The sequence below is a fragment of the Vulpes lagopus genome, chromosome 2, assembly GCF_018345385.1.
Source record: "Vulpes lagopus strain Blue_001 chromosome 2, ASM1834538v1, whole genome shotgun sequence".
Lineage (NCBI taxonomy): Eukaryota > Metazoa > Chordata > Mammalia > Carnivora > Canidae > Vulpes > Vulpes lagopus.
In genome coordinates this window covers 145,409,420-145,433,084 of record NC_054825.1, presented here as the reverse complement: position 1 = coordinate 145,433,084, position 23,665 = coordinate 145,409,420, and the positions used below count along the sequence as shown (strand labels likewise).

Here is a 23,665-nt window from a genome sequence, read left to right as displayed (position 1 = left end):
TTTTAAGATTTATTATTTACTCATGAGGGACACACAGAGAGAGGCAGAGACACAGGCAGAGGGAGAAGCAGGCTCCCCGCGGGGAGTCCATTGCAGGACTTGATCCTGGATCCCAGGATCACGCCCTGAGCCGAAGGCAGATGCTCAACTGCTGAGCCACCCAGGTGCCCCAAAATCAGTTGAGTTTAAATCAGACTCCAAAAATGAGTAATTTAGACTTCTTGGGTGTAGGTAGAATAAATAGGGAAGGGTATAATTTCAGCAGGAGCTTGGAAACATGAATATTAGTATTGACAGACTGCTAGCCGCATGAATGTGTAATGAAAAGGCAGGTTGTATGAACAGGGTAAAATAACAGGTAGCGTATTTTGTGGTGTCTTAACAAAGTGCCGAATCACTTCTTAGTTGACTTGGGCATGCATTTTCTGGAAGCTGGAATTTATCATGTGCGATGCATGGTGCATGGCTATGTGTCTGACCCCAGTATTCATGGCTCCTAGACCCCAGGCAGGGCCTACCTACAGAGGCACACTGCCAGCCCTTCCAGGCACTCTCCACACCAGCTGCGGAGCACAGCCTGCACTGAACCTCGAAGACACAGACAGGGCTTTTGGGGTGACCAGCATCTTCGCCCGAATTCATTGCTACACTATCCAAACTGGATTGTTCTGGTCCCCAGCCATTCACAGGAACACACCACACCACTTCTGGGCTGCACATCAACCCTTATCATCCTTCTAAGCCAATATTTCTTCTTTTCTTGTTTCTAGATTTTCGTATTTCTTTATCTCAGCCAAATACTTTAGTTTTGAATAATGCCTATGACAGATTTCTGCAGAGTACTATTTTCAAGAAAGTTACATGGGTAGCTCAGTGGTTGAGCTCAGGGCGTGATCCCAGGGTCCTGGGATCGAGTCCCACATCGGGCTCCCCACAGGGAGCCTGCCTCTCCCTCTGCCTGTGTCTCTGCCTCTTTCTCTGCGTCTCTCATGAATAAATAAATAAAATATTTTAAGATAAATTATATGGGAAATAGTACATATGCAACTCACTGAAGTTTTATCATGCTAAATATATTTGGAACTTAATATCCTACTTCCTGTTCCTACTTTGCATGTGTGATTACAAAGTATCCTCCTATAAAACTCTTACTTTTATAATATATATTTAATAAATATTATATCTTTAAGATCTATAATCTGATTTGATAGACTTACACAGTAAAATGATTACTGTGATCAAGCTAGCTAAATTATCCATCCTCACATGGTAATTTTATTTGTTTGAGACCAGGAGCTTGGTTCTTCTTACTACATGTTAGCTTGTATGTTTCCTTCACTAGATATGGACTCTTGAAGATAGAAACTGTGTTTTGTGTCTCTTTGTTTTCGACTGGTTGGTTTGGTTTTGGGGAGGAGGGGTTGTTATATAATGCAGTATTGTTAACTAGAGTCACCATACGTTACATCCTCAGGACTTGTTTATCTTATAGCAGGAAAGTTGTACCTGTGTGTGTGTGTGTGTGTGTGTGCGTGTGTGTGTGTGTGTGTGTGTGTGTAGTGAGCAAATGGCCAGTACATACTAGGGTAGTATCAACTGAGGTCATCATGCTATACCCTTGATCTCTAGACTTACTCATCCCACATAACTGCAACTTTGTATTCTTTGACCAACACATCCCATCCCCCTGCCCTGGTAACCACCATTCTATTTCTGTGTATCTGACTTTTTGATACTCCACATAGAAGTGAGACCATGCAGTATTTTTCTTTCAGTGTCTGTAAGCTAGTATTTCTTGAGGTATATTCTAGAACCACCTGCTTCAGAAACAAGTTGTTCAAAACGTCACTCCCAGGGCCCCTGGGTGGTTCAGTTGGTTAAGTATCTGCCTTTAACTCAGGTCATGGTCTCAGGGTCCTGGGATCAAGCCCTGCACTGAGCTTCTTGCCAAGCAGGAGGTCTGCTCGCTCTCTCTCTCTCTCTCTCTCTCTCTCCCTTGCCCTGAAATAATCTTTTTTTTATTATTATTATTTTAAGAAAGTCATTCCCTGGGTCTGTTGGCAATCCTAATTGTACATTAAAGCTTGAGAATCACTGTTTAAGCAAGTGGGTAAGCTGACCTTGTTTTTAAAGCACCTAATTTGTTCTTTAAATCATAGGAAGGGTCTTGGACAAAAAGGTCACTATCTGAGATTAAAGCCAAGTCATGATTTGAAAACCAAAATAAGTCCTATTTGTTCTTCTCAGAGATGCCAGTGCTGTAAACTTCCCAGAGCATCCCAGCCAGGCACCTCCCATTCTTTCCCCACTGGCATTCTTTTCAATTTGACTCCCCCTAAACTGCTTCTGTTTTTTTTTTTTTTCTGCTTCTGTTTTTAATGACTCAGGACAGGGTGTTGACCTGTCTGGCAGAGACGAGTAGTTTATGTGACATCTTCCGATTATTCAGATCAGAGCTTATAATTAGTTTGGCATTGGCCTCACCACATATAAGAAACTTCTTGTCATTCTGAACCTCCTTGAAGCCACCAGCCACACTGAAAATCAATTCTGCTTATGGGTTTCTGATCGCCCTGAACAGTTAGAATTATAATATACATCTGTGAAAGCAAAGCTGCCTTATAATCTGTTCTCATATTATTTTTTTCCACCAGCTTCCGCAGACTTGATAGTAATTTGGACATTGACTAAATGATGCCACGCTTCTGCTGACGGTGGTCATTTAAGCCCTCTGCATTTTTAGCATTCTGGTGTAAGGAGGACCCAAGTCCAGCCTGAAAGATAGGGCTCAAATATTATCTAATGATTTTTGGTAAATAATAAAGCCTCAATGAATGCCTTTTGGATTTGACTGAAAAGGGGCCTTACTTTTTCAAGTTAGAAATGTAGTGTTCAGGGACGCCTAGGTGGTTCAGAGGTTGAGCATCTGCCTTGAGCTCAGGGCGTGATTCCAGGGTCTTTGGATCAAGTCCCACATCAGGCTCCCCACAGGGAGCCCACTTCTCCCTCTGTCTGTGTCTCTGCCTCTGTGTGTCTCTCATGAATAAATAAAATCTTAAAAAGATAATAAAGTTCTTTTTTTAAAAAAAATGTAGTATTCAGGGGATCCCTGGGTGGGTCAGCAGTTTAGCACCTGCCTTTAGCCCAGGGTGTGGTCCTGAGGTCCCCAAATCGAGTCCTGCATTGGGCTCCCTGCGTTTAGCCTGCTTCTCCCTCTGCCTGTGTCTCTGCCTCTCTCTCTCTCTCTCTCTGTCTCCCATTGATAAATAAATAAAATCTTTAAAAAATAAAAATAAATTTAACATGTAGTATTCAGCAAAGAATAGGAATGGTACTTCTTTCAGGTCCACAGAATACTAATTTCCTGAATGCTGGGGTGAGGTGACTGGTGTTATGGGCTAAGGTGGGGGAGAGTGAGCACGAGCGAGCCAGCCCATTGGCCAAAGCAAGGTTTTCATAGGAGCACCAATAGCTCCCCGCACAGGTTTGCTAGGATTGCTGTCCCAAAGTACCACACATTCATGTGGCCGACACAGAAGCCTCTTGTCTCCCCCACGTCTGGAGGCCAGGAGCCCACCATGTTGCTCATGTTGCCGCCTTCCCAAGCCTGTGAGGGAGAATCTATATTGTTGCTTGGTGGTTTGCGGTCTTTGGCATTCCTCAGCTTATAGAAGCATCACCCCCATCTGTGCCTTCACCCCCACGTGCTGTTCCCCAGGTGCACCCCGGGACCTCAGTCACACGGGATGAGAGCCCACCCTGCTGTGGTGCAAAGTCATCTGAAGTGACCCTATTCCCAAGTAGGGCCCTGTTCAGAGGTACTGGGGGTCTGGAGTTCAACACAATTCAACCTCTAACACCATCCCTCTGAAAAAAGCTTTGCTTTTCTGGATTTTTTTTTTTCCCAATTCTTATAGCAAGTAAGGTCACGAAGTAGCCGAGCATCCAGCTGCCGACCACTGTCTGTGGGAGGGAGATCACTGAGGGGCAGTGTATTGTGCTGAGGTTAGAGAGGAGTTATCTCCTGGTCATTTTCTCTTAAACCCTTTTGGGTCCTGTCAGCTTACACAGCAAAAGGCATATCCAAGCTTCTGAAAGAATCCAAGCTTTTGGAAGCTGGAAGGACTTCATCAAAAGCAAAGCTCTGATGTTTACAGGGAGGAAGCTGGAGCCCAGAGAAGTGAAATGGCTCACCCAGCTCCTTAGCCCCTGTGTGTCCCAACAGTGCACCTGAGTTGGTACCAGAAGTCAGCCACCCTGCCTCTTGTTCCAGCTCATTCTTCCACATACAGTATCCAAAGCACATACCGTACTGCTGCTCCCAGCTGTGGAGGCCATGGGTCTGCTGGGATTGACAAGACCCCAAGTTCCCATTGCCTTTGTGATGCTTTGCTGTAGCTTAAGAGTACAATCACCTTGGCTTTCAGCACATGCCACCCATCTGGGACTGTTTTGTGGGGTGCTTATATTAGAATTTGTTTTATCCCCCTGAGCCTTACCTCTGGGACCTACTTAAATATATTCTCTCTCAACTCCATGGATAAGCACTCTGGGAAGAGAATTAATTCTGATACTAAGGTCTGCCGATATGGACTGGACAGAAGACATGTTTTCCAAGAGATCCTAAGTGTGATTGAGTGCTGTGTGTCTAAGAGAAATTATTTTGTCAAGGTTTTTTATTTTTTTAATATTATATTGTAATGATATATATACTTATTTGCTTCTTTGTAGCATTTATATTTCTCCTACAGTTTTCAAAGACTTTAAGTCAATGACCCAGCAATGCATGAACGATTTACCAATTTATGTTTTGCTTGTACCTACAAACAGTAGGTATAAGTACCTACAACAGACAAGGCACTCAGTATACATTTGGACGAATGACATAGTTTACTGAGTAAAAAAGTAGATACTATTTTTGATGCTGGTAGTTCATTATTGAAATATAATTTACAGTCACATCCACAAATCTCAAATGTGTAGTTCCACAAATTTTGACTGATGTGTACACGCATCACCCAGATCACGATAAAGAATATTCCCGTAACACAAGAAAGCTCTCTTCTGCCCCTTGCTGGTCAGGACCCCTGAGGTCATGGACACCTTCTCCTTTCTTTTCTTCCAGAAGCTGAACAGTTTTAGCTTTCCCGTGTTGTCTGTGATTCATCTCAAATTAATTTTTGTGCACAGGGTATCAGAGTTCCTCTGGCTGTTCTTCAGTTTCTATATCTGCTGCTCCACTTAAGTCAGACAATCAAGACTTACATAGAGTAATAGACTGGTCCCTGCAAGATGGATCCATAGATCTCTTTTCTTTCATAATTGAACCATTGTTGTGGAGAGGATCTTAGAAATGCAGCAAAGAGCTCATTGTCTGCAGTAGTTGGATATTTGGAGGCAATGTGTGTAGGCCATGGCTCCAGTTGTCAGCCTGGGTTAAGTCCAGGTGCCACCATTTACTCCCGGTGGTTCGCTGAGTTAGCCTTAGTCCCCACATTACAAACAGATAGCAAGAGACCCAACCTAACAGGGTTATCATTCCTGATTTGATGAAATCATGTGTGCAGTACAGTCATCACAGTACAAACATCACTCTCAACAGCAACTGCTAGCTTTAAGCGTGTGTGTGGGAAGGTGTTGGAAAGGAAAATAAACCTCCTAGAGATGTGTGGTGGGAAAGGCCCCTGACCTTGAAGGAGGGTTCCTTTGCAGAAGAGGCTTCTCCCCAGAGCCCCCCCACACACACACACACTCATTCCCCCCATTCTTCTGTGCAGCTCCTTTTGCTGGTGCTGGGAGCTCAGCTGGCCCTGCTCTGGGAGCCATCACCTCAGCTTCCTGTTCCCACCATGCCTGCCTGCCCCCAGCAGCACAATGTTGGCTTCTGTCTTGACCTGCCGGGTCAGAGTGCTGCTCTGTGTGCTGTGTCTGCCATGGGCTTTATGTCTCGGGCGTTCACTTATGGGGGGAGAGCGTCAAGCTCCAGGCCAGCACCAGACCCCCGGGGCAGCCATCCACTGATTTCCAGGAGAGGGACTGCCACTCCACCTGCCTCCAGGAGGAACCGGCCGCCTCCTCGTGTAAAACTAGCAGAAGGTGGAAAGCACAAGACAGCAGCAGAAATGGCCACAAGGCAGAAAGAGAGCAGCAGATCCCTCTGAAAGCCCCCACCCCGTGTGGCAGGGCAGGTTAGGAAGGTAGGTGGTGGAGCAGTCAGGCAGTGACCATGGCCCAGGGCTTCCCACTTCACTGGGGCCCCCCTGGGGTATCCAGCACACTTGCCTGTACACTCAGCCCCTGAGCTCCCCATCCTGGCATAAGTGTGAGCTTTGTTACATGCAGATGCTATTGGGGTTGCAAGTAGGAGCCCCAAACTCCAGAGTTTCACACCCTGTAGCTGCCTCAGCCCTCCCACCACTGCAGCCAGATCTGAGCCCTCCTGGGAGAGGCACATGGTGTTGACTTGACCATCACATGTGTCTGAGCCATGCTGGAATGAGCCTGCATCTCTAAGGCTCAACAAGTACTTGCAGCCTTTGAGAGAGACTAGGCTGCCCTGGTGGGTTTTGTCTACAGGGAGAGTTATCCCATCCGCTTTTCTTATCAGGTAACATTCTGGTAGCTGAACTTAAAATAGCGGAAAAGGAATTCTTTGTGAAATGTTACGATAAACCTGTCTGTGCAAGCAGATGTGATCCAAGCCCCACCCCCACTGCAAAAGAGGCAAGAGTCCCAGAGGTAAAAGTCATGGTACAGACAAGCATGACTCTGTCGGCATTCACTGTCATGTGCGTTATCTGACTTGGGTCTCTTGATGGCCCTAGATGGGCAGGGCAGGACCTGTCATTCCTATTTCTAGAGGAGGAAGCAGGAGCTCGGGGTCAAGACTTGCCCAGACTAGTCACTAATAATCAGAGGACAGGGCTCATGTTTAGGCCTCCTCCACCCTCAGTCTACACACTCTCTGGGTTTAAACCCCATGGCAGTCCATTTCTAAAGGGCAAAAAACCCCTAACACAAAGCAGCCTAACACGTGGTGAATTTAAGCAAAAAACTAAAAAAAAAAAAAAAAAAAAGATTCCACTTAATCTCATTGGGAACATTTTTCTTTGAGTGGCCCAGCAACCATGGCTTTGAATCCAGAGAGGGAAACAGAATGCTCACTCCCTGTTGGCCAGGCATTAACAATATTTACATAGTCATAAATTCTGTGCATCAGTTTTCTAATTTTAGAGTCAATCCATGGACAAGGCAGGAAAAATGTGGTTGTAGCTACAAGATAGAATATAAATATTAACAGCCATGACAAAGTAGAGATTTTAAAAAAAAGGGTTAAGTGTATCTAATGCAAAGTGAGAGAGGAAAGCAGGGGGACAAAGAAAGTAATACAGGAAAATAAAGATATCTAGTAGATGAAATAAAAAAAGGTTAGATGTACTATTCAGTTACAAACTAAACATAAATAGCAAATGCTGGGGAGAAGTGTGGTGTAGGAGAGGTTCACGCCCTCTGATGGAATCAATAAATGATGCTTTTAGGTTGAGAATACCTTTCATTCCCTGATTCATCAAAAAGTATGAAAGGAACCACCAGAAATGCTTAAAAAGAGAGAGAAAGAGAGAGAGATCTCTAAAGAAGCTGCCCCTGGAGTGGGGCTCGGGGGTCAGGAGGTTGTTGCTTTTCATCGTAAGTCAATTGCATCATATGATATATTTTTATTAATTTGATAAAAGAACATCCAGACAATGAGAGGATAACTTTTAAAGACAAGAACTGTGGAGCGTACCATATGTCCCCTGAGCAAATGTTCCCTTGGAATTAGCTCTAAAACATTCATTAGGTCTGCAAACAGAAATCAGAGTGTTCCAGGCCATAAAACCATCGATGACTTTTCAGCAGTCCAGCCAGGCTAATGCTCTCCAATAAAGCCAAACTAATGGTGTTACTAACGGAAAGGAACGTTTTTATAAGTGACAGAAAGGCCTCTGTGTCATTGGGGAATCATTAACGTCTGCTCCCCCGGGGGAGCACTGCGAGGGATCTGAAATGCCCCCTCCTGAACAGCTCTTACCTACGACAAGCTTGCCATGTGTGCAGAGCCCAGAGCAGCTGCAAAGTATTGGCAGCTCCTCTGATTGTACAAGGGAAGAACACGACTGGGTGGATTAACAGTTTCCTGAAAGCCTTGTTGCAAATTAGGCTCAATTAGCCCTCAGACAGTCTGAATTGAGGGAATCGTGGCAAAAGTTGATGGTGCAGAGCCCAGGCAGGCAGCCAGGCTCTTAAACCTAGTCACGTAACATTGCTTCTAGAAATGGATCTTCCCAAGCTGCAAGGTTAAGGAATGGCAGGCCCTCTGACAACCGTTGGGTTGTGAGGGCATTGCTCCCAAGAGAGATGCTCCCACTTATAGTGACCCCCTAAAAAGCAATCTGGAAAACTATCAAATTAGAAATTGATTCCAAATAGGCGTGCGCCCAAGAAACCCACGGTACAGGAAGAAATTAGGGCTAAATAGCAAGAATATCCGCCAACGTCAGAAGGGAAGACAAATGTGAAATTGATCAGTGGCTCAGACATTTAAGTGAAATTCCTTTTTAGAACCAATCTTTACTATTTGAGGCATCTTCAAGGAAGGAGGAATTTGCTGCAGGCTATGGATGCATTTAGTTGGGTTGGATGGTTTATTCTTGCATTATCTCCCTATTCCTTTAACATTTACATTTCATTAATTTTTTTAAGTAGCAATGGACATTCACATACACATAGGCTCTTAATCACAAATACTTTATGTTCTATGTGAGGTGCTTCTTGATTAGGAAAGAGACTGCTTTATCCTCCATGGTATGTAGAACCTTTCCTCATCTCCTCGCTAAAAACATCACAGGATGTGAAAAATGAATAATTTTCATTATCAGTTTCAGCAGAAGCCCAAAACAAACCTGCAGGACTTGCAAAGCAAGTGACTGAAAAAAAAAAAAAAAAAAAAACAGTTGTGCAACCGGTAGCTGACCATCCAGAGGCAGTTGGCATGTGATCTTTGCAGAGAGCTGTCGGGGGGGGGGGGGGGGTGCACTGCAGTGGGACACTTCAGAGTGCCGGAGGGTGCCCCATGGAGTACAGGGGACCTACACGTGTCCCCTGATGTCTGGCTCCTGCCTGACTCCACTGGCGGAGCAAGGATGAGTTTGCTGTTTACAGATGATCCACACCACTCACTCACTCGTGTCTCTCCTCTATGTTTTAAGAATTTATCCCATGGTCTGTCTGCCTTGATACTGTGTAAACTACAGGAGGCGGAGATGCTGATTTGAACCTGCTACATCCTAGTGCCTCGACCACAAGATTCATAAATGGGTGTGGTTTGTGTTGTACGTTCATTACCCTCATCACTCCTGCATGTTTGGTGTTTTTCTCCTTTTATATATAGGAAACGAGAGCTCGGGAGGGTTAAGAAACTTAGCCAGTATCACACCGAGCTAAGAAGAGCCAGAATTCAAAGCTAAATCATCGAATTCCAAAGTTCATGCTCTGTCCGCTCCAGTATCTGTTTTCCTAAAGTGCATTCTCTTTTAGGGGAGGGACCTGCCAGTTCTGTTCTCTGATCTCACTCGGCAGGCACTGAGTAAGGAGCACGGCAAACATCAAGACAGGTTCCTGGATTGGTCTGTAGCTTTCAGTCCCCGCCAAGAGGTATTAATGTCAGGTTATCCTGAGTGCACTTACTGGGACTTCACCGTATACGCGCCTGAGGATTTAGAATTCTTTCATCTGTCATTTTAGTAATTAAAATGTTGGAAGCTTAAGTATTCTTGTTAAATATTATCCTCTTTTTATTGTGGTAACACACGCATGACATAAAACTTCCCATCTTAACCACTTTTAAGCATTCAGTTCAATAGTGTTACGTACACTCCCGTTATTGTGCAACCCACCCCCAGAACTCTTTTCCTCTGGCAGAATTGAAACTCTGTCCCCATGAAACGGCTCCTCATTCCCTGCGCCTCCCACCCCCACCCACCACCATTCCCCTTTCTGCCTCTGCATTTGACTACTCTAGGTACCTCATTAAGGTGGAATTACACAGTATTTCTTTTTTTTAAATGAAGGCGAATTAAGATTTTTTTATTTATTTATTCATGAGAGACACAGGCAGAGGGAGAAGCAGGCTCCATGCGGGGGGCCTGATGCGGGACTTGATCAGGGGACCCCAGGATCATGCCCTGGGCTGAAGGCAGACACCCAACCACTGAACCACCCAGGTGTCCCCATAGTATTTGTCTTTTAATAACTGCTTTATTTCACTCATGTCAATGGATGAATCTGTAGGACATTATACTATGTCAGAATTTGCTTCCTTTTGAAGAGGGAATAATATTGCATTATGTGTATGTATCAATTTTGTTTGTCCATTCATTCATCAGTGGGCAATTGGGTTGCTTCCACCTGTTGGCTCCTGTGAATAATGGTGCTGTGAACATGGGTGTATTCATTTGCTAGGACTGCCATAACAAAATACCATAGACCAAGTGGCCTGAGCAAGAAAAGTTTATTTTCTCATGGTTCTGAGGCCTAGAAGTCCAAGATCAAGGTGGCAACAGGGTTGGTCTCTCAGGAGGCCTCTCTCCTTGGCTGGTCGATGGCTGTCATTTCCCCTCTGTCTTCATACACTGTGCATGCCTGTGTCCTAAACTTTTTAAGATTTTATTTATTTATAAGAGAGGGAGGAGCAGAGAGAGAGGATCAATCAGACTCCATGCCGAGCACAGAGCCCAATGCAGGGATCAATCTCAGGACCCTGAGATCATGACCTGAGCTGAAACCAAGAGTCAGATACTCAACCAACTGAGCCACCCAGGTGTCCCTCCCTAATCTCCTCTTTGAAGGGCACCAGTCATACTGGATCAGAGACTAATGATCTTATTTAACCTTAATTACCTCATCTCCAAATAGACACACACTGTGAAGTACTGGGGGATAGGACTTCAAAGTATAAATGGGGGTTTAGAGGAGACACACCGTTTAGCCCATAATACTGGGTAAACAAATATCTCAGACTCTTAGTTCTTTGGGGGTACATACCCAGAAATGGAATTGTTGGCTCACAGGGTAATTCTATTTTTAACTTTTTAAGGAAGAAAAATTGTTTATTTATAAAGCATATTTTGCTTACTTTTCCCCAAACCTTCCTGGACATCTTTACTCTCCTCAAGCAAAGATCTGTGGGGTCATATCCAACACCATAAATTGCCTTTGTTTTTGCTGGATCCCAGGATTATTTTCAAGCTCCTAGGCACATCTACCTATGCTACTGCAGTTTCGACAACAAGGGCAAATTTCTAAAATTTCAGCAGAGCTAGCCCTAGAAAAAGTGTTTAATTGGAAAACAAAGTTCAGATCCTAAACTCTACTCAATTGCATTGTGACCCTGGCCAAGTACCTGCATCTCCCTGCCTGGTCCTCAGTTCCCTCAGCTGTGAAGTTAGAGGCATTGGGGTGACAAAAACTGGAGGGGTCGGTCAGAGATGATGTAAACAGAAGAGGCCAGAGAATGCTGGGTGCCCTGGATGGAGCTCCCAGTACCTGGGTGCTGCACCACATCAGTTAGTCCTGAAATGTTGTAGAGGGTTCCTCAGGCTTCCACGGACCTGCACGCATGGTCTCTTCACCCCACAGTGTGAAATCTCAGAGCCCAGTTCTTTCATGTTGCCAGGTCAACTAGATTTTTTTTTCCTCTAAGGAAAAAATGTTTTTGAGTAACTGCCTTATTAATCAGGAATTTATTCAAAACAGCTCTAAAATTGATGTGACCTAAACTATTCCATCAGATTTGATATTTCTAGTACTGTCCACTGAGCAATCAATTTTAAAATCATGATCCTTAGGTGCCTTGTGAAGCTCTTCACTTAAGACATTTCACTTACTATAAAATTTCTCCATCTAAAGGAACACAGTTTTGTGCCTTTAGTATATTCACAAAGTTGTGTATTACTAGAAGAGTTTTAGAATGTTTTCAATATCCCAGAAACTCCACACCCAATAGCAGTCATTCCCCTATTCCCCCCCTCACCCCACCCTTGGCGACCACTCATCTGCCTGTCTCTCTAGATTCACCCCTGTTGTTGCACATATCAGTACTTCATTATTTCTTATTGCCAAGTAATATTCCATTGTGGGAATTATTTAATGTTCATCAACTGGTGGGCATTTGGGTTACTGACACTTTGGGACTATTCCAAAGAATGCGACTGGGAGCATTTGTATGCAAGTTTTGGTGTGGGCACCTGTCTTCCTTTTTCTCAAAGCTACATCCAGGAGTAGAATTGCTGGGTTGTGTGGTTTCCCAAAGCTGCTGCAACTTTCTGTACAGTCTCAGCAGCAGCGTGGGATGGCTTCAGTTTCTTTGCATCCTCTCCAGCTCTTGCTGTCGCCTGTCTTTATTATAGCCAGCTCAGTGGGTGTGAAGGGGCAGCTCACATAGTTTTTACTTGCGTTCTCCTCATGATTGATGTTTAGCATCTTTTCATACATTTATTGGCCATTTGTTCTTCTTTGGAGGAATGTCTGTTCAGATCCTTTACTTTTTAACTGGGTGATTTGCCCTTTTATAATTATATGCAGGTTATATAAAGAACACTTATAAATAAGTCCCTATGGGCCTCATTTTCATCCCCCAACTGATGTTCAGATTATGCTAATATTCTATTTAGCTAATATGCTATATATTCTAATATGTGTGAAAACAGTACAAATAAAGTTTGATTTTTATCAAATTTAACTAAGACTGAGGAAATCTGGTATTTCTGGTTTTCTGTAATCATAGTATTCTTTAGGTAAAATAATAAATGTACCTGTTAAATCCCAAAGAATACCCTAAATTTTTTCTAAACTTTGCTGGTAGCTTACTCATAGTTACCAAAAGTAGAAGATTAATATTAAATTGAAAAATACTCAATGGGTTTACTTCTAGGGGAGTGACTCTGGATACAATAGGATGGCAAAGAAAGGAAGATGACTTTAAGCTGTATTTTGCACTATTAAAAAATTAAAATGTATTAAGAAAAATTACTTCCAGGGTGCCTGGCTGGGTCGAGCAGTACAGTATGCAACTCTTGATCTTGGGATCATGAATTCAAGCTCCACTTTGGGCAGAGAACTAACTTAAAGAAAAATCACTTCCAGAATATTCTGGGTTATATACCCTTAATCTTAAATATCACACCTGAAAACTCAAAAAGGGAGAAGCTTAGTTTTGAACTTCAAATAAATTCTATGATCATAAAATAACCCAGAAGCCACTAGTTATTATTTAAAATTATATAAAAATAAAATAGGAACAAAAAAAAACAGGAATGAAAATCAGAGTCATACCACACCTATGTATTTCCTGACCACCTTGTTTCTAGCACTGATGTTTAAGGAGATAAGTAATTCATCTTTCGTGGGTGACATTGTAGCAGTTGAAAAAGCAAAGGCCAATTAAAGCCCATCACTACATCATTACTTTTGACCCAGAAAAGAACTTGAGCAATATCATTACCACACGGTGCTTCTCAGAGCAGCTTCCCTTGAAAGCGGATAGTTTACTAAACCAAGGAATCTGTAAAGGTTTAGAGTATACAGTCAGCAGCTCGACAGAGGCCACGCTCCCCTTGCTCTTTCAAGTCCATCAGAACAGATTGTGTCCCACACTGTGTAACCCTGCTTAGGGTTTTGAAAACTAAGAGGATTTTTTTTTTCTTTTCTGTGTCCGGAATGTAAGAGAAAGCCCATTAAGGCAGACAGAGTACAGGGGCTCTGTACTCAGTACCCCTTCATTTCCATGTTCTCCCATAGACCCAGCCAAGAGGCCCCCAGGAGACTCCTTCCACCCCTTCTTACTTGCCTAGTATTTTTGTAACTTTTTCATTATCTTTTATGATCAGGAAAAATACAAATGAACATGATTTTTTAAGATTCATTCAATTCTGGTGATACTTTCTTTAATATTGAAAAGGTCAGGATTTCTATGTCACAGAGCTTCAACTAATGGGTTCATGTGTATGGAAAGAGAGGTTTGTGTAGCCTAGGGAAGGGCAGTGGGTTACAGTGCCCTCACCAGTCTCCTGGGCAGCAAACTCCAACAAGAAGCTCAGAGAATGGCTTCAGACCAGACTCCTCACAAGGGATGAGCTGGGCCCTGCAGGGGTGAGAGAGGGAGCAGTCTTCTACGCTCCTGCTCCCAGCCTTACCAGGTTGGCTCCACCTGGCTGATGGCCAGGCCCCCTCTCACAGCTCTTGAGGCACCCATTCTCCCACCACTATTGGCGGATGTCACGTTCCTGCAAAACCTTCCCCTGGAAAATTTCCCAAGGTTAAAGATATAACCTTGATTCCACTGGGGGGAAACCTGTGCATCCCTGAGCCCCTAGATGGATTCCCAACCTCAGTACTATCAGAATGGACCAATTACTTCAACAGTCGACACTGGTTCTTGTATCGTGACCAGACAAGGTGGTTTCCCCTCTTAAGGACACTCCGGCACGATTGTCTACCTGCATTCCTTTGGTGGTGCTTGTCCTGACTGTTACCAAAAGGACACCTAGTCTATCCTCACAAGCCTGTGATACGGTGCTCGGGGTCCACACAATTCCTTGTTACTCAGAGTGTAGGCCTTGGAGCTTATTAACAATGAGAACCAACAGGCTCTGTTGCAGATCAGCTGCATCACATGTGGGGGTGTAGGGCCTAGGAAAGTGGGTTTTAACCAACCCTCTGAGGGATTCTGATGTGCATTTAGGTTTGAAAATCAAGGTTATAAGTGGACCTTTCGTGCCAAAAAGGAAAAGAGAACAGTACAAAGAAATCAGTACTGATCGTGCACAAGGTTATCTTTATAAACCAGCAGAGCCGGAGTAAAGTGGAGAACCTAAGCAGCAGGAACAATCTATTCGAAGTCCAAGCTGGTCGGTGGGGCCTCTAGATTACAGCTGTCCACCCTCATGAGGCCGGGGACCCCACAAATCACTTCTTAGAAATACAAACAAGTGTCCCATGCAGGGCAGTAAACGGAAAATAAACTGACCAAATTATTTAAATTCAGGGAGCGTCTCTCCAGGTAGGACCGTATTGCCTTTGAATTCTGAAAATCATTTTTTTTTAAATCATTTTTTTTTATCCCAAAAAGCTTTCCCAGACTCCACCTCGTTAGCCACAACTTTGGAGGGATCCACGGATTTTGCTCTGGAAGCCACATGCTCATTATCCTTCTTTCTTTTTCCAGTAAAGGGTTACCTTCCAGTTCAACATTTACCTTGGAAGAGGGGACTATCTACTTGACTTCTGAGCCAAATGCTCTGGAAATGCAGGATGATAATGCCTCCGTGCTTGATGTCTATTTAGTAAGTACTTGTAATTTCTTCCCCTTCCCTTCTGGTTTACAGATGGATGCAGGCCACGGCTTACACAAGAACAGGTTCTGTGTAAACCCAGGCATACTTGGGTTTTAAACAAAACAATGGCACTCCACCCCTTCTACCAACAGTGTGTCTTGTCACAAGCCATGCTTTCATGTAGTTCATATAGAACATTCCATGAGAGAATATGGAGGGTAAGAAGCTCAGTGACCCTATGTGATAAGAGACCAGATCCCTGGATCACAAGGCAAGGTGTGGCTCCTCCATGTTAATGTCTTGACTCCACTGTATCCCCCTTGTGCATTAATCTTCTTGAATCCTGCATTACTGCCTCGGTAAATTGGTAGCTGAGAGGTACAGAACTGGGCTGTGGTTTAGAACCTTCAGTCAGCACTAGAGAATCTTGGCCCTTCTCTGTCAGTTGTCACCAGCCAGCTGCATGACCCAGGCAAGAACCTCTCTTGTGTGTCCTTATTTGCCAAAGGAGGGGAGTCATGCTTACCTCACCAGGCCACTTAGAGGATCGAGTGATCACGTCTGTGAACACCCTTTAGTGCCAACTTGTCAGCAGTGGCTTAAGTGAATTATTTGATGAGGTTTAGAAAAGTATGGTGGACTAAACTATAAAGAGAAGGGGTGTTTTCCCTACAAAACACATCCCACACACATTCTCCACATCCCTGTATACCTGCACAAAATCACATAGAAGGGACAACATGTGGATTTCAAGTCTTCCACTCTTTCAAGTTTTGCTGAGCACATGTGTGCAAGCTCCATGTTGGGAAGCGGCTCCACTTGGTATGTGCCTTGAGCCACACACACCCCCACTCCCTCATTTTACACTTCTCCATATGCCCCAGCCTGGCCCTATATCCTCGAGTATACTCTGCAGGACCTCCGTCACCGAAAATGCTACTCATTATCCCAGCACCCTCCAGTGTCTTCCCACTTCTCCCAGAGTAAGATCCAACGTCCTCAACGCCCTGCATGGTCTGATCTATTCCACCTCTCTGTCCTCCTTTCTCTGCCCCTGTCTACCTGTCATACTGGCCTTGGCATTCCTCCCATAACTAAGCATGTCTCTGCCTGAGGACCTTTGCTTTTGCCATTACTGTCCAAATGCACTTTCTTAGCTGTCCCAAGCTTGCTCCCTCACTTCCTTCAGTCTCAGCCCAAACATCTCAGATACGCTTTCCATGACCCCTTATATAAAACAAAAGCCCCGTCTCCACAACAACCATTGTGGAAGGACTTTTTTTTTTTTTTTTTATTTTTAATAACCTCTGACTATCCTGGTTGTAGCACTAATAATTTTTTTCCACTGGGCAACACTCCTCACACTGCCCCCACTTTTTAAAACAAGTCATGGTGTATTTTAAAATCCTTACAGACGAGTGGTTTCCTCTGTATCACCAAGATGATAGGGAAATAAATAGAAAAAAAAATACAGTAATTTCCTGGTCCCAGGTGAAGTGTGAGAACCAAGTGAAATCTTATTTTCATGAGCTAAGAGTTCATGCTCCTTGTATGTATCTTTAAAAAGCCAGATTTGCACCAACCGGGGGCACGTGTTACTCCCAAGTGGAATAGGAGATCACGAGGTAGTTAAATGGCTCTGCTGAGGCCAGTCCTTTATCTGTTCCCCTTATTCCTTTCCTGGAAAGCTTGTCTCATTAGTCATTTTAATTGCTCCTCCTTGATGTTTTCAATTTCATTTACAAGAAAACTGCTTATGTGCTTTTACTACCGTCTAATTTTATTGTGCTTCTGTGCCTTTCTTGGACAATGAAAAACAAAACTTTTGAGAAAAAGGTTAATGCTTGCCTCCAGAAGCCATAGGGAAAAGCCACAGTGTTAACTGTTGGTAGTGGAGAGCACTTGAGCACCAGTTAGAAATGAAGGCATCTGGGAGTTTAGAACTCAAGGGAGCAGTAGTGATGGTCACCCCGCTGCTGGCTCATCCCCTTGCCCTCCCAGCACAGGGCTGGTTGTGCTTCAGAAGCCTGGGAGGCCAAGCAGCAGAGAAGGTAACAAGGCAGTAGAAATTCTCACCAAGCTTGGAGAAAAGCTGATCTGGTCTAATCTTATTTTGTAGCTACTCACGATAAGCTATTTAACATTTTTCAGTGCTTCCTACAAGCCTGGAAATGTCCTAAATACTTTGTCTTAAGCCATTTAATCCCCCACAACCCACTATGAAGCAGACGGAGCTCCATTTTACAGAAAAGAAATGGAAGCACATGGAGATTATCAACTGGCCCCAAGTTATGCAACGAGTAGCTGATCAGAGCTGGGATTCAGACCAGTGGAGCCTAGCCCCAAGCCCACTCTTAATTACTGAGCTACACTGCCCTGATGAGGAATTACACTGCCTTTGCAATACAGAAATTAGACTCCAAGAAGTCCAATGAGTGGCCCAAAAATCAGATAAGAGAACATGCAAAGAAAATACAGAGGAAAGGATACAGAGACAAATTTGGGTGAATAAACATGAGTTCTTTTCACATTTCAATATGGAATGTGAAAATTCAAGAATGCTGTAAGGGGAACAGTTTGGAGCACAGGATTTTGAACAGTAATAAACGGCCCAACTGAGCACATACCACGTGCCGCCAGCCACTGTCCTGGGGCTTTTCTGACACGAGCAGCTCCAGGAAGGTAGGTGTTCTGTTGGTCTCCATTCACACACATAAGGAAACAGAAGCTCCCTTCCAGTTCTCAGAGCTGATAAATGCAGCTGGAAATTCAAATCCAGCTCCATTTGCTCTTCTCCCTAAACCCAACCCATGAAGGAAGCACCCGTCCCCATGGATTTGGCACTGGTTATACATACAGGTCTGCCAACCACGTTGCTGGAATCCTGTTCCTTATGAAGGTGAGAGGACAAGAAAGAGGGAGGACAGTGTTTTTAAGGCTCTAGTTCTTGATATTCTAGTACAACAGTTCTTAAATCTTTTGATGCTGGTACCTCTTCAAAAGTATTGAGGATCCCACAGAGTTTGTGTATGTAGGTTACAGTTATCAATTATTTTAGAAATTAGAAATTTTAATATTTACTCAATTCAATATCATTAATTCATTCAAAATAATTAAAATAAATTTCTATCAAAGTATTTTCCTGACAAAAGGAAATTGAGAAGAGGAGCATTATTTTATATCTTTAAAGTCCCTAGTATCTGGCTTAACAGAAGGCACTTGTTTCCACGTTAGTCTGTTGTGATAGGGCACTCCTTGTACCAACACCGTATGCCCAAGAGAGGCCAGGGGAATGAAGACATCTTCATATCAACGAAGACTTGACAGATCCTCAGAAATGGTCTCCCTTCCACTTGTTCTAGTGCTTTAACTTAGCCCCCTTCTCCTGCTGCAGAACAAAATGGGACATAAGTTAATTACACAGAAATAGGCACAGGGGTTCTGTGGAGATCTCTGCCTCTCATTAACCACTGACCTTAAATTGATCACCCATTCAAGGCCTCTCTTTTCTCATCTGTAAAATAGATCATTAAATCACCTCTAAGACCCCTTCCAGTTCTGGCCTGCTGTGGCTTACTCTAAATTATAAAGACTTACAATTAGAAAGTTTTACCAGAGTAACTAGAGTTGTTTTCCCAAATTTTGCTGTGTCATCACATCCTCTGTCCTAAACCTTCACGGTATTTAAACTTAAATTTTTTGGCAATACATCTAGAAAGTTCTGCACCATGAATTTGTAATTCCAGGATGTGTTTTCACGCTGGAGATTTTTATTTTGTATGTTGCACACTCCTCCAGTTCTGAAAGGACATGGCTCATTGCCCTTTCTTCACTATTTCCATTTGCCTCTACACTGTGAAAGACTGAATGGAAAAGATAAGCAGGAGAAGGGAAAACCTTGGCTCACCTTCCTCTGGACCTAATTAGAATCTTCTTTAGGGATGCCTGGGTGGCTCAGTTGGTTAAGCATCTGTCTTTGGCTGAGGTCATGATCTCAGGGTCCTGGGATTGAGCCCCATATCGGGCTTCTTGCTCAGTGGGGAGTCTGCTTCTCCCTCTGCCTATCACCCTTCTTGCGTGCTCTTTCTCACTCTCAAATAAATAAAATATTTAAAAGCAACAACAAAATCCTCACATGAAGGGCAATCAGAGGCTTCTGCAGGAACATTATGTTCAGAGTTGTAACCAGACATAGTCTGGTTTCTCTCGTAATGTTTCTTCTCCTTTAAGATACAGTATTTCTCTATCAGTAGATATAAGTCTCATCCCCCAGTGCTGTTATTTATATACTAACATATAATACTGCCTCTATCCCTTTAAAAATATAGAGGATTTAAACCAAATAATGTATGCACACCAGATAACATCTATTTCGTTTTCAGGATCCACCCACATTATGTGTGTATCAATTAGGCTGGCTGTCCTGCTTTCTGCCGTGATTTGACATGAAATCGAAAGCATAGTTTACCTTAAAAGGCAGCTAACTGTTCCATCACCCTGACTAAAGAAAGCATTGGGTTTGGGTTCCGTGTTCCTAGCTGTCACCCTGCACTGCTCTGAAAAGGCCATTCACCTTCACTCCAGAGCCTTTCAGCCTGATTCATTTGCCCATACTCAATTCGAGGGGCGGTGTTTCTGAAGATTATTTTTATCCAGTGACCAGACATGTGTTTTGAATTTGGAGTTGATGGCACAGATTGGGGTACTTAAAAGAATACAAGAGAGATGTGCAGGCTCTATTGAGCCTTCATAATACAGTCTGCATAATAGAGCTAGATTCCACTTTGTGAACAATCTCAGATAGTCTATGGCACTGAAGCTGTCACTGTCACTACTATCCTACTTGTTAAGGCAGCTTCTCTGCCTGACGTAGAATGCAATTTTGTATTAAGGGTAAGAGGAGCCACCACCAAAATGCAGCTGAGAAATGTTATGGGGATGACTAGTTGGGAACAGATGGGTAAGTAGGGGATAATGGGATTGCTTGTCTCATAACACAGAAGTTTGAAAGGTGGCTGCCACCAACAATGACTTCCTTTTACTCTCAAATTTATATACTCTCTTCTTTTTTACACTTTCCCTATTAACGCCTCTCACTAATAGGTACTTTCATCCAGATAGGTGTCTCTGCAAGACAGCTGTTGGAGTACAAAAATAGCTGTGGGCAAAGAAGAAACAGTTAAGCCACTCCTTAAGCCATGCCTCTATTGGAGATTAATGCTTTGATGTGTAGCTGGTGGACAGCTTGATTATTTAATGTGTCTTTAGGGTGGCTAATATTCTTTGATCACAGGACGAAGGGTGGCAGAGAAGTGAAAATGATTGAATTAACAGCTTATCATGGCATTATGTAGAAGAAAAGCCTGAGAAAAAAGAAGAAAAACACTTTAAATTAGGTCATGGGGGTCTTAGAAAACCCACCGGAACTTTCTGCCAGGAGAAACTGCATTTGTGGATTTGACTCTAGTGGCATAGAGCTTAAAGACTTGTATGCAGAGTATCCGGGTTCTTTAATCACTCCTATTTGAGCCAGATTGGCTGCTGGTGGGGCTGCTGATTTGAAACAGGGGCGATTCTGTTGCTTCTCAGCAGAGAGCCAAAGAGGCTGCTTGGGTTGTGGTAGATTTTAGTGTGAGCGGAGGAGGAGGAGGAGGAGGAAAAGCAAGCCACTGTCTTTGGCTTGTAAGGCAACCAGAATGTGGTTTCCTTCTGCCACATGACCACATTGGTAAGAAATGGAGACATTTCAGCAGAGCAAAATAGGACCCTTTGTTTATCTCCAGAAATGCTTGGCCCTTTTAAGTCACTGACCACTGTCCTAAGACATGTGGATGGGTGGGAAATATGGATCCCAGCACCTGGACCCACGGCACCGACAAAGGATTCCCATACCACAGGCTTTCAAATTAAGAAGGCAACCCATCTGCGATAGGAGGTCACCCATAGGATTTTTTTTTCCAATGGTGTTAAAGTGCTGTTTAAGGATTAGCTAAGGGAATTGGAGCTAGGCCTACTGGCCTCTCCATTAAATTAGCACAGAATTAGCAATTGAGTGACAGCAGGACTAGAGTAGCAGATTTTTTTTTTTTCTGTTGGGTCCTAGCTTTATAGCAACTCTTGGTCTCACAGGCTTCAAGGTCAGTTCTGCAGTTGAGCTTGCCTGAGGCTCCTACTGCATGATGGAGGGTGGGGATGGCATCATTTCTCCACCTTTGCCCCCTGGCCCTGGCTTCCCACCACCTCCCTTCTCCCTCCAGAATCTCCCTATCTCTTCTCTCCGCTCTCAGTTTGCATATTCTTCTTTGTCACTGGGAGCCAATATTTACTAGTCTCCTGAGCCTTTCCAACTCTTGGGAAAAGAGCATCTGAGGAACTACAGTCTCTAAAGACGTGACCTTGGAGGCCACCAGGCACTGAGCCTGCAGGAAACAGATCGTAAATTCAGCATGAGCTGCATTAGGAGCAAATGGGAAGTTTAAGGAAAGCGAGTTTAAATCCTACCCATGGACGTTGGTTAACAGGGCTGTCTTCAGCCATACTGTTGCCTCTTGTGGGATCTGAGAAGGAATAGGAAAATGTGGTAGGTTGTAAGTACTAGACACTTGATAAAAAAATAAAGTAAGCCCTCCCCTCCCCCCAAGTGTGGTAGATGGTATGAGGAGGACACAGGAGTGGAGATCTCAGGGCTTGGCTTCCTTTGCTTTTTCTCTACCTGCACGTGTCCTAGGGCTGCCCTAAAGCCAAGTCCCCGGATCTAGACTGAAACAGAAATGTATTGTCACAGTTGTGGAGGCCAGAAGTCCAGGATCCAGGCGAGGCAGGGCCCTGCCCCATCTGAAGGCACTAGGAGGGAATCCTTCCTTTCTGCATCCAGCTTCCGGTGGCTGTGTGTTCCTTGGCATTCTTTGACTTGCAGCACTGATCTCTGCCTGTGTCTCCACGTGGCCCTCTCCTCTGTGCCTCTGTGTGTCCTCCCTTCTTGTGTGATGGGAAGCAGAGCTAAGGTGAACCCCAGGAGGCTCCTGCTGCAAGCACTTGCATGAACTGGGTTTTTGACTGTGTTCCTGCTTTCAGCGAACGCTACTGCCACCTACTGGCAGAAAGGCACCGCTGCCGACAGGGGATAAGTCCTTGAACTGAGACCGAGTTAGGAGCGAGTGCCCTTCAGTGGACTGTTTCCACTCCATGGACTGTATCACGCTCTGAATGCTGCGCGTGCACATGCGGCAGGACCACATCCTTCAGGTGTCAAGGGCAGCTCCCTCGGCCAGGCCCGGCACCTGCCACCTTTCAAGTCGGACCGGAGGCGCTCATTACAAGCAGGTGCAAAAATGCAGGTGCTTGTCTTTGCCAGGACTCGACCATTCCCTCCTCAACTGTCAAGGCCAATCCTACTTGAGCCTCTTTGAAAGGCCCCTTGGCAGTTTGGGGATTCCACATAGAAAATGCTCTTTTTACTGTTTGAGTGGCGACCTTAAAGTATCAACAACTACGAGGTGGACAAATACTTTTCTTCACTTTGAATCTTTGACAGATCATCCCTTAATGGCCTCTCAACTCCTAGGTGGCTGTACATTGGCAAGTAACCCCCAGTAAGGAATATGATTAAGTATTTTTAAAATTAAATAGAGATTTTAACTTTAAAAAAAAAACACTCTAAATCCCAGTAATGGGTACTATATTAGTTACCTAGGCTGTCACAACAAAGTACCACCAGCTAGGTAGCTTAAACCGTGGAGATGTATTGCCTCACAGTTCTGGAGGCCAGAAGTCAAAGATCAAGGTGTTGGCAGGGTGGGTTCTTTCTGAGGGCCAGGGGGAAGGAGGTGTTCCAGGCCCCTCACCTTGGCTCATAGATGGCTGTCCTCTTCCTGTGTCTTCACATGGGCTTTTCCCCGTGTCTGTGTGTATGTCCAGATTGCTTTTTTGGCAAAGGCATCAATAATATTGGATTAGGGCTTACTTTAACCTAATTATCTCTGTAAACACCCTACCTCCAAAGAGTGTCACATTCTGGGGTCATGGGGATTAGGACTTCAACATAGCAGTTTTGGAGAGATGCAATTCAACCCATAATGCCTTCACTGTCTTTTTTGTAAAGAAAAATGGTACCAAGAGAAGTGCTGAGACAGAAAGTCTCTGGGGGTATAGTTTTTATTTCCTACCCTCAGGAACAAACCAGGGGCCTCTGGCCTCTCAGCTTTCCTTTTACCTAGGTAGAAAAAGAATCCAGTGGTATCATCCAAAGGCAGTGCTCTTTTTCAAATGGAGATATTATTCCCACCCCCAGCATT

At 44.1% G+C, this 23,665-nt stretch overlaps 1 protein-coding gene and 1 long non-coding RNA gene across 3 annotated transcripts in view; one reads left to right on the top strand and one right to left on the bottom strand.

Moving 5' to 3' along the window:
* Window positions 1-23,665, top strand: part of PIP5K1B (phosphatidylinositol-4-phosphate 5-kinase type 1 beta) — a 304,219-nt gene that overhangs the window by 267,980 nt on the left and 12,574 nt on the right. For both annotated transcript variants that reach the window (XM_041743955.1, XM_041743956.1), the window contains exon 14: window positions 15,263-15,380. In XM_041743955.1, the coding sequence (XP_041599889.1) occupies window positions 15,263-15,380 (118 nt within the window). The remainder of the gene's footprint in view (window positions 1-15,262; window positions 15,381-23,665) is intronic.
* The window catches only part of LOC121484553, a 30,233-nt gene continuing 24,782 nt past the window's right edge, over window positions 18,215-23,665 (bottom strand). Inside the window, exons 2-3 of the long non-coding RNA XR_005986064.1 lie at window positions 21,873-21,928; window positions 18,215-18,759 (exon numbers count right to left, since the gene is read on the bottom strand). This is a non-coding gene — a long non-coding RNA (uncharacterized LOC121484553). The remainder of the gene's footprint in view (window positions 18,760-21,872; window positions 21,929-23,665) is intronic.